Raw genomic sequence first — 11,225 nt, forward strand, 5'->3', positions numbered from 1 at the left:
AATACAGTGTTCAGTTCATCAGTGACTGTCTATAAAATAGTTCTACTTGAGTAAAACTTAAAGGAGTTCACTTTTTTGTAAAATTTTATAAAAAGTAGAATCCTCCCACAGGGATTACTATGCCAAATTTGGAATGTATTCAATAACAGAAGTGTAATGTTGTAAGGATTACAGCCCTTTAAATTTGGACACAACCTTAAGTACAAAAGCAAACTTCTGATGAAGAGGTTTTGTTTGTGATAGCCTCTAATACTTCCTCACCAGCAAAACAGCATCTCATAAATGGGATTTACCTGTTCCCTTAACCTCAGTGCACCCTCAGTTACACATTAGGTCTCTTCCACAATTCTAAGTGCCTGAATAAGCTATACCAATGAAAACTTTTTGCTAATCTGAGATGGAATCAATTTTTCTTTCCCTGCCATTTTATGTGGGTATTTCTCATGAGACCCCTTTCCCCCAGCTTTTATTAAATCTTCAAAAAGTATCAGGTCGGAGCTATTACATAGACCTGCAGAACTAAAATTAAAAACTTTAATGCTTTATAATGTTCCCTCTCCTTGTCTTCCAGAAGGGAAGAAAACATTTGCATTTTTTCATTAAATGCTATATCAGGACTAAGAATTTAAGAGACTGGGTTTTTTAGTAAGTATCATGACATTTTCAGCTATTTCTAAATAGCAACTAACTGATAGATTAAATTTCAGTTTTTATCAGAGTATAGGTGAAGCATGACACTAAGACCACTTGCTTTTTAACAAAATGCCATGAAAATCATTACTGAATAAGGCATAAATTCAAGCCAATAAAATAATTTTGCCACAGTAGTCTCTTATTTGCAGGAAATAAAATTAGAGCACAATGTGCAGTAAGTGATAACCAGAGTCCTGCTGTCATGCAGACATAATCAGAGGCATAGTGTGGAGGAACTCTGAGCATGCTGTTCCAGAAGGTTCACAAGAACCTCTGCAGCAGAATGGTCTTGACAGCAGTGTTCCCAGCAGCCAGCATGTGCAATTTACAGCAGGCAGCATATGGGAAAAGACAGAAATGGTCTATCTGCAAGCAGGGAGTCATACAGGCCAGGGGATGTGGTGATGATGATGTGATTATAATCACAGCTCTCTTTTTTTCAGCCAAACTGAGCTTTTTATGGAATTTAAACTGAAGTCTAAAATTAACCGTGATACAGTCATGGTGTATTATAGCCACAAAATGGATGATAGTTTCTGCAACTTGCTTTTGAAATAATGAGTCCAAGAGATCAAATTTTTGGTCAATTGCACTTCAGTTACATTTACTTTGTGTAGTAGTTGCCCCAAGTCAGACACCTTTCTCTAAACCTGTTTTACAAGTTTATTTGTAGTCTGTTATAACCATGTTCAAATCAATTATGAAAAGAAAGTTAAAAATTGCTGTTCTTGTAGAGTAAATAAGTGTCACGATATGCTGATTTCAGTTTCCCAGATTTTGCATCAAGACTGAAGACCTGGTCCTACAACCTCAGTTCTGGTCTTTATTAGCATTTAGGGCAAATTTATTCCTGTGTATGAGCTTCCCAATTAGATTAGAAAAGTGGAGTGAAGAGGTTAAAACTTACACTGTTCTTCTCTTCAAGGAGCTTTTTGGGAGAAACAAAACCATGTTGCTGTATTACTCACTTTAACAAGGTTTGTCTTAATTTAACAAGTTTGGTTGTGATTTTGGAGGAAACCAAAATGTTTGAATACAAAAGTATCCTGATAAAAGCTGGAAGCACATATGCACCTGTGTCTAATAAGTCTGCTACAGGAGACTGTGGTGTTTAAAACCTGAAAAAAAACGTAAAAGACAGGGCTTTACAATTAACAGTAATTTCTTCACCAAACCCAAGAATTGGGGCTTGGTATTCTACACACATCTCTAAATGAAAACTGAGTATAAGACACTTAAATCTATATATTTTTCTCTATTATAAATGTTTATATCTTAATGCATTCATGGTTTGCTCATCCATTAAGGTAAGACCACCATGAAGTGTTTAAACAGTAAATATTATACCATTGTTCTGTTGCACACTTTGTAAAAGCAGTCATTTAACACAAAGTCACATCCTAATCTGCCATATTTTGCTTCAAGGCAAGAGGTTTTGGAACTTAGAACTGCAACTGTCACAAATGGAGGAGGAATGATCTATCTCAATTCTGCTGCTGCTGCAAGAGCCCTTATGTGAGAACAGCTTTCTGACTCGCTTTTGGTTTCAGCACTGTGGTCATCAGCTTTGGCAACAGCTCTGGGGCTTCCCACCTTACAAACAAAATGCTGTTAAGGAATGGGTGAGATCTGTCATGGTACCATTGTCTAAAACTGTAGCATAAACCAAATTTTTATTTTTGAACTGATGGATACACTATTTCATGGGAGAATGAATCACTTAAGAATAATTAATTAGAAATCTAGCAGTTAGGTAAGTAGTAATTATCTTCATCTGAAATTAAGCCTCACCACAGCAACGTTCTGACTTGCATAAATAATAATTCTGAATATGTAACAAGCCAAGAGGACAGCTCAGCTCAGCATCCTCCGTTCTGTCTCTTAACCCGTTCATCCCTTGAAAATTCCCATTGCAAGAAGTAGTGACCACAGTGCAAGTGAACTTGCAGGAGGCAAATTTGTGTTTCCTTACCATCAAGACAGGGCCCAAAATAAAGGGAAAACATTGGTGGCTGCCCTGCTCAATAGTTAGGTTTATATATGGCCTGGAACTGCCAGCACTCCACCTGGGATGCTGTGTGAAACCTTCCAGCAGTGTGGGGCTTGTCTGAGCTGGGCTGCTTTGTGCAAAACCAACAAACTGCCCACTTAGGCACCATGCAAGCCAGACCTTCAGCCTGCATGATTTAACACTGATCTGCTGCCTCAACATATATTCACAAAGGAGGAAGTTGCTATCTTTTTCTCTCCCACTTAAGTACACTTAAATTTGTTCCTAAAAAGCAAAGTAAAACATTATTTCTCAGCAGAACAAACTCAACAGAAAAGTGCATTTACATCACTTGAAATAGTGACAGTTTTATAATTGTATGTTCATACAAAAAAGGCTTAGTTGTAGAAAGTCAATTTATTACTGAAATAAACGACTTATTTACAGGGATAGGTACTTTACAGTTTTACAAAGCAGGCAAAATTCTTCTCAGAATAAGGTATCAAAACAGTGACAAATTCATCACTGTCTAAATGCAGTTTATTCCAAAAAGAAATCTACAGCAATCATGAAACTAAATCATACCAATCACATAATAAAATGCCGTCCCTTGCAACTACAACAGTATAAAAGACTTTTTATCAGTCATGATCTAGATCAAGCATCTGCTATACTTCTTTCTTCTTGAGTATTAGTGGACCTACATTATCTCCTGTTAATTCATTGTGTTTGTTGTGGGTGCCATCACAGACAGGGAACTGAAAAAAAAAAAACATACACAAGGAATTAGCATCATTCTGTGCAGCAGTTGCATAGTGATTTCTGTATTTCTTCCTATGCCCTGGGTGCTCTGATAATGTTGCTAGTTCCTCCTGTGATGTCCTGGTTCAACATCAAATTCCCTGCCTCCTATCAGACACAGGATACTAAGGAAAACAAACACAGTTAATGGGTAACTAAGTTTGTGAGGTCCTAAAATAGCTGTTCTTAGACACAAAGTCAGGGACAAAGCCTTTTCCAAGAAAGAACAGCAAGAAAAGCAGCCATCAGAGCTACAAATTGATTTATCGTGGAACTAGTAAGAGTCTCTTAATAGATTTAATCATTTGCAACCAGAAAGTGTGTTCTGAACCAAGCTGAAGTACTTGGCTGAAGTGATTAGTTCAAAGTGAGAATATCTGGCTAAGCTTCTTCAGTTCAAGACAGACTTTTTTTTTTTTATTAAGGAAGGAAAGCATTTGGTCCAGAGAGAACAGAACCAGAGTGTGGTCAGGACATTCAAAATTGAATCAGGCAATGAAAATTGAGGCTAGATGAAATACACTCGTTTACATCTAGTTGATTTGGGGGATATGGAATATCCCACCCAGTCATCTCACTGCTCACATCTCATTCCCAGATGGGAATCTCCCTCACCAACACAGGCCCAGCCTTATTTTCATTCTAATATGAACAACCTTCTAAGCATTGTTTTTTGCAAAATAAGAGTACTCATCTTTTAATTAGTTGCAACATATTTTGAAATAGTAAAACAGGTTTGCTTGGTTTTATTTTACTCACATGCGGTCACTTTCTAAACATTTCTAGAAAAACCCTATGTTTCTTTTAAGTTTCCATAGTTCCTTTCTTTGTGTGGATAGGTTTGTGCCATTCTACAAAGTTCAGGAACATGTTCCAATTCCAGACAGAGGCAACAGCTCAACACAGAGCAATCCACCACCAAAGCACTGATAAAAATGTTTAGTTTCAGTCTCCAATCCTACAGCAGCACAATGTCTTACCGTCTTCGAACGCCAACACCTGCAGTAAGCTTTAGTGAGGCACAGATCTTCAATGTTTATCTCGTTCACTACTTTGGGATTTTCCTTCTGGATCTTGAGGTTAATCAAGCTATCCTTCTGCTGTTTCTTCTTGGGGAGGAAGGGACGAACAGCAAGGTAACCGAGCAAGGCCAGCACGCCCAGGAAAGGCAGCAACCGCAGCCATTCTGAAACTAAAGATAAGGTGGATTTAGGGTGGCTCCTGACACCACTCCAGGATGGTGCAGCATCAGCTACTTTCACACTGCTTAGGCTGAGGGTAGGAACAGAGCTGCTCAGTCAGCAGGACCCTCAGGGCAAAGCAGATTCCACTGGTGAGTCTCAAAGATAAAAAAAAGACACAGATTAAGTCCTAGGATTTACTCCAGCCAAAGTAAAAATGTGACTCCTAGAATTTAATCTGAAATTTAATTTTATCACTCTAGATGATGATTCAATGGAAGATAATAAATACAAAACCAATAAAAAATGTACTGAAATAGGCAACCCTAAAGCACTGGCAAAACCTTCATCAATCTTTCCATTTTATTTTTCAGACCTCTGTTTGTTCAGGGATCAGCAGCCAGTTTCCACAACATAGATAAAGAAAGACACCTAAGATGAGTAGGTCAAGTCACAGGAAATTACTTTTTACCAAGGTAAGGAACTTCTTCAAAGTACAGGTAAAAAAAATAGAAGTATCCACTGCAGATCTGGCTGCCCTGCTCCATCATTATAAATCTTCTATGCATACTGGTGAGAGAAGACTTAATGGTGCATTTTAAAAAATGCATCAATGATTAGCATTTAGACAGACAGATAGATATGGTGGATCCACTTTTCCAGCAAAACATGCTGTGGAATACTCCAGTGCAATTTAAATACCATGGTGCACTAAAGGTTGACAGCATTTTTCTAAATTTCTGGAGAACATATTAAATCTAAACACTCATACAGAAGGGAGTTTAAAAATATTTTAGAAGAGAAAAAAAAAAAGTGTGACATGCTGGAGCACAAATAGCTGCACAAGCACTTTTTAAGACAAGACTCTAATCAACGCACTCTTCTAAATTATTTAGGATCAGAATATAGCAAGATTTTGTTCTACAATTTGTTTTTTGAAATTAAGATGTACAAGAAAGAAAACACAAGAGAGCAGGGTAAGGCTGCCCAGTTGGTTGCAGCCCTGAGAAAACACATTATTCTGTATAGCTGGATTTTATTTGTACTAGTAAAACATACATTTATGCTAATACTTCTCCAGTTAGAATCCAGTGGATTTTTCTTAAGGATCTGAGTTTTCTGGAACCAGGGTATGTAATGAAAACAATTTGTGGGAATAATTTTTTATTCTTTGCTGCCCTTGATGTGACAGCCACATTAAATGCATTTATCTGGAAATTTATCTCAGCTGCGTAAATGCTAAAGGCACTGCAAGGAGTCCCAGTAATCATTTCCCAACTGCACCTGCAGCAGCCCCTACACACCCCAATTCACAACATTCACTGAGACTCACTGCAATACACTAATCTCTGCTGCTCTTCTCTCAGTTCCTCCAACAAGCTGCAAGCCCTAAATAATAATTGACACTGAGATACCTCCATGTTTTCAGCTACACAGAATCCTGAGTTTTCTGGACAGCAGTGCCTGTTTGCCTTTTCTATCATTACTTTTCCAGAACACTCCATAAATTCCATAAGGAATCCAAATGCACTTTCTGACCTTAGCTGAAGGACTGACTTATGAGTGTATTTCAAAAGAAAGGAAAATATTTGGTCATTGGAAAAAAAAAAATTCCAAACCTTTATTTAACCTGACTGTTGGCAAAAATGTGGGTCTCTACAAAGCTACTCCTCTGAACTCCAAGACAGAACAGACATTCCAAGAGGCACACCAGGACCAGGGCATCTATCAAGTGTGTGGTGAATCTAACTGGGCTAAGATTGACACACAAAAAGGACACATCTCACACTCTGATACAGAATGAAAACCACAACAGTGCTCATGTCTACAGATGACTCACAGCCAGTAGGGTTCATTCAAGTGGAAGAGGAACATGACAGCTGCAACTTCTGAGAAAGGAAATCAGAAATAAACATGAATAGGATGTACCAGGCTATTATTTAGAATGGTTATTATTTAATATTTGTACCAAGATAACTGCTGATAAATAGTTTTGTCTTCACTGGCAAATAAATTCTGTGCTTACTTCTAATCTGGGAATCTCTGGAAAGCCCCTGATTACATTCATGGATACACTAATCATAAATTGGCTTGTTATTGCCAAAAGACTGCCTGAAGCTCTTATGTTTAAACTGAAAAATCAGTATGACCATGTTCTAAGGCATGAGATACAAGACACAGTCAAGAGATCTTTAGGCTGGGTGAGCAGGAAAGGGGAAAACCCTTCATTCAAACTAATGCAATGATGTGTAGACTGCCCTGGTTTTGAAGCCACTCATACCTTTCTGAAGCAGATTGTAGGACAATTCACAAGACTATTTTCACAGCTGACAACTCAGAATTCAGCCATTACACTGATTCTGGAGATTCTTTATCGGTTCTGCTGCATGGGGAGAGGCAGACTTTGGAGACAGAAATGAAGAGTAGTGCATGGAACAGGTCAGTCTTCAGACTTGTGTTAGATAGAGACCAATCCCAAAGATAAGTCCTGGAAAGTATCAGAAACCAGAGAATTCAAAAAAGCTTAAGCCACAGATATTTTCAAGGAGAGGATGTCTTAATTTTTAGTCCAACAGAAACACATCCAAAACCAAAAGAAACACATACACTGTGAACAAAGGTACAGACCAGCCATTGAGATGAAAATCAAAGCAGGTATTCCCTGCTTTGTCTTCCATCCACTACTCCTTTGGCACCTTTGACTTGTTTCAGCTACTTTTTGTGGAAATAACCCTATGCAGACCCAAAAGCAGCTTCTTACAGTAACAGCTCAACTATATTCTCTAAACTGATGAGATTCTTCATGCAAATTCGAAGTACTTACTAATTACATTCTCTTCAGAACCAATAAGCAGATCTATCCTGGTTTTGGTTGTTTGCTATTTTGAGGTGAATGTCTATGCCATTTTAATGACGTCTTCCAGGGCAAAAAGCAACATTGGCATGAGACACTGTTCATTTCATTGAACTTGAAAAGGGAAGGCTAAAGAGGCAACGACAAGACACTGAAAGAGGCTTCTGAGCAGCACAGTGTGATAATTTAGATATCCACTTTCAAACCCAAGGTCAAACATTCTTTCCTTCCTCCCTCACTGCTTTTACCTTCAGGAGGTATGCACTGGATGTCAACAGTCTTTCTCTTCAAACAAGCAGTTTTTCATTCTGGTTTTGTAAGGTCACAACAGACAACAGCTGTCCAGATCCTTCACCTGCACACTATACAACATCCTATTAAAAAGCTAAAGTGCTCCATAAACTTTTGGTCTGTTGTTTCTGCAACTGATGCACCACAGGAACTGAAGTTGCATCTGCCTGCAAGCTAATGAGAGTTTACAGAAGCAATAAAAAAGACTGCACTGTTACAAATCTGGATTCTGGCCTGCATTTGCAAATAAGGTCCATGTTGCCCAGTGTTTCACAGTGCTGGTACCTGATTAAGTTCAACAGATGCCACCCAAGGGCAAATATTAATGCACTTTAAATGTTTTTAGACCAATGTTGCTCCTCACTTTTCAAAAAGAAGCAAAGTATGCCATTTGCCAAAGAAGATACCTGGTCATTTGTAATAGTAGCAGACACAAAAGGGACCATTAATTTTCTCTATTGTCTAATAGTCTTTCCAGAATAATAATTCACTACAAAATAACCCCAGGACTGGGAATCCCCTGCTCTTAAAAGATCTTAACTTTAGGACAGGACAAAGACCACAACAACACAGGAGTGGCAGCAGTTGCTCAAGCAAACATTTTCTCAAATGAAACTTAAGACTGACAGCAGCTCTGCGTGCAAGTAAGCACACGACTCTTCAATGAGCAATGACGTTTCAATGACTTTCAATAACCTTTACAGACTAAGAGATGATAATTTTTTAGTTTAAGTGTTTAGAATGCAGTGTCCTACAATATCCTTTTCAGAAGTTTTACTATGTTGCATTTACCCTATGCCATAACTAGAAGCCCCTTGTAGAGTTTTGCTTTTTTCCCCTCCATTTTCATTCATATTCACCCTAGAAGGCTCCATAGCCATGTGTTTCTAAATATACCTTTGTCTCCACTTTTCAGAGTGCATCAAAAAAATTGCTAAGAACTAGAGGCAGTGGATTTTTCAGGTATTCTCATTGAATCCTACCAGTTCTCAAAGCAGTTTCTGACTCAGCTCCTTCTGTTTAATATTTTGGGACTGACATTTCACATGTTTGGTCTACACTTAGGAAGTCAGTTGTTTGCTTCTTGCCCTCCCTCCAAATTCAATGAAGTACCTTGAAGTCAATGGGGTAAACAATGTGACAACAAAACAGTTCTCCCCCACTGACCACATTATATAAAAACCCCAAAGTCCTGATTTTGGTCTACAGACCAAACCTTCCAGAGGTTTTTAGAATAAATTGTATTACTTCTATGCATTGTGAATACAGAGACTGGACAAATAATCCTGTTACAGAAAGACATGGTTAAACAAGTGAAGTAGTAAGATACTAAAATATTACTAAGCTTAACAAATTTTAAGTCAACTTGTGGTTACAAGGGCAAGGGTTTCATTAGGAAACTGCCAAATATTAGAACAGGAGAAGCTGCATTGTTCCCTAGTTTTTTATCCCCAACCTCCCAATTTTGTAGCACCTGAATTTCTCTATTTGGTAAATAGAAAGAATAGCTTTTCCATATGAGAGCATAGTTGAGAAAGAAGAACAGTTAATTTAAACTAATTTACAATTAATTTAAAAGAGATTTACTTGTTCCTGAGGAAGATAATGAGGCTTGCCGTTCACAAGCAGCATAAATATGCTGGAAAAAAAAAGTGCTCAAAGCTGGCTTTAAATAAACTGTGTCTACTCTAAATTTAAGAATTTTCCGACACTATTACAGTCACGGTGTTAGTGCTGAGATGTAAGGTTGATTCTGCACTTTGACAACTTTTCCTAGTTTCTGTGGAGAGCATTGCTCGATTGCTGCCTCTCGGCAGGGGCTGTGTGCAGAGCGCCGAGCCCTCAGCAGCGCCGCTCGCTGCTCGCCCACGCCGTGCTACAATCAATGAACTGCTGCTTCTACTGCCTCACGCGGAAAACACTCGCAAAACTCACCGAAGTAAAAAAAGACCCTAACTTTATGTACGTGGCGGGTTCCCAAAAAGACACTTTTTTGGTTTAACTCGGTAGAGATGCTGTCTTTGACCTGTGAAGAAGAGGAAGAGGCCGTGCTTTAGGCCTCCGGCTAAATCCCAATCCATGCCGGCGCACGGCCTCTGGCCCACCGGTGGTTCCCAGAGGAATTTCAGACGCCAAGGTTTTACCCTGGCAGCTCCCCCTGCCCCACAGGGCACCCACACCTCCGGCCGGGCCATCCTCCTGCTGCAACAGTCCAAGGTTCGGGTTCCCCCTCTGCGGCGTTCGGGAGACAGCGAGCGCTGCCTGGAGCGAGAGCCGGATTCCAGGATCCCAGGCAGCACCGACCGCGCCGCCGGGGGAAGGGGGTCCCGCTCTCCCCGCCTACCTGTCAGGCGGATGAAGCCGCCGACGCTCTCGGGCAGCGGCAGGCGCTTGAGGTACGCGGGCAGCTGGACCTTGACGATGCGGGCCAGAGTCTCCAGCACCATCGCCAGACTCTCCCGCCGCGGCCCCGCGCGCCGACCCGGGTGCGCCCGCCGCGCACGCGCCAAGGGGTGGAGCCGCGCACGCGCCCCGGCAGCCGGGCCGCGCTTCCCGCCGGAGCCGCTAGGGGGCGCTGCCGCCGGCCCGGGGCTTTGGGAGCGCTGCCGCCGGCAGGGGGCGCGCGGGCGGGGAAGGGAAGGGAAGGGAAGGGAAGGGAAGGGAAGGGAAGGGAAGGGAAGGGAAGGGCAGGGAAGGGAAGGGAAGGGAAGGGAAGGGAAGGGAAGGGAAGGGAAGGGAAGGGAAGGGAAGGGAAGGGAAGGGAAGGGAAGGGAAGGGAAGGGAAGGGAAGGGAAGGGAAGGGAAGGGAAGGGAAGGGAAGGGAAGGGAAGGGAAGTATATATTATTAATAGTATTTGGCTTATGCTTTACAGTTTTATGTAATTTCATGTCTTTACCCTGCTGCATTCAGGTTGTATTCCATATTGATAGTCTTCTAAATATTGAAGTAGAAAGATTAAAAGTTTTTCTTCATGTGAATGAGGCAGAATAATGTGAGTGCTGAGAGGTGTAAAGTTACAGGGAGAGGCCATTTACACTTTCTTTTATTGTTATGTCTAGGAGACTGGTCATTTTTTGGCAAAGAAAATTCTCCCTGTATAGGCAGATGAAAAAGTGGGAAGCATGTAGCCGTTCTGGCTCAATTGAGACAATCCATCCAGACCTGGAGACTCTAACATTAATCCCTTGGTCATGACAACACCATTTGGTTCAATGTGCTTTGCTACCCTAAGTGAATCTGTCAAGTGCTAGTAGCATATAGCAATGAGCACGAGCAGGAAAGCTGAAGCAGCACAATCCTACAGGACCTATCTCCTTCTTTACAGTATCCTGACTGAAGCACACTTCTCTCTCCTCCCTCAGCATACTGAAATCCTACCATATCTGCCCATATCAGCTGTGCACTTCTCCTGCT

The 11,225-nt window shown here is 40.7% G+C and overlaps 1 protein-coding gene across 1 annotated transcript; it reads right to left on the minus strand.

Annotated features, from left to right (window-relative positions):
- Nucleotides 1-3,081: 3,081 nt before the first annotated feature.
- CISD2 (CDGSH iron sulfur domain 2) lies at nucleotides 3,082-10,332 on the minus strand. Its single transcript, XM_079307075.1, has 3 exons — nucleotides 10,155-10,332; nucleotides 4,465-4,676; nucleotides 3,082-3,441 (listed from the first exon to the last, which is right to left on the minus strand). The coding sequence occupies exons 1-3, from the start codon at nucleotides 10,255-10,257 to the stop codon at nucleotides 3,352-3,354; spliced, it is 405 nt and encodes a 134-aa protein (XP_079163201.1). The 5' UTR covers nucleotides 10,258-10,332; the 3' UTR covers nucleotides 3,082-3,351.
- Nucleotides 10,333-11,225: the final 893 nt, after the last annotated feature.

The sequence above is a fragment of the Erithacus rubecula genome, assembly GCF_903797595.1.
Source record: "Erithacus rubecula genome assembly, chromosome: 5".
NCBI classification, from domain to species: Eukaryota; Metazoa; Chordata; class Aves; order Passeriformes; family Muscicapidae; genus Erithacus; species Erithacus rubecula.

Coding starts and splice junctions, on each gene's coding strand:
- CISD2 (XM_079307075.1), bottom strand. CDS start 10,257: ATGGTGCTGGAGACTCTGGCCCGCATCGTCAAGGTCCAGCTGCCCGCG. Junction 4,677..10,154: donor CGGCTTCATCCGCCTGACAG/GTAGGCGGGGAG, acceptor CCTTATCTTTAG/TTTCAGAATGGCTGCGGTTG. Junction 3,442..4,464: donor GGTGTTGGCGTTCGAAGACG/GTAAGACATTGT, acceptor TTTTTTTTTCAG/TTCCCTGTCTGTGATGGCAC.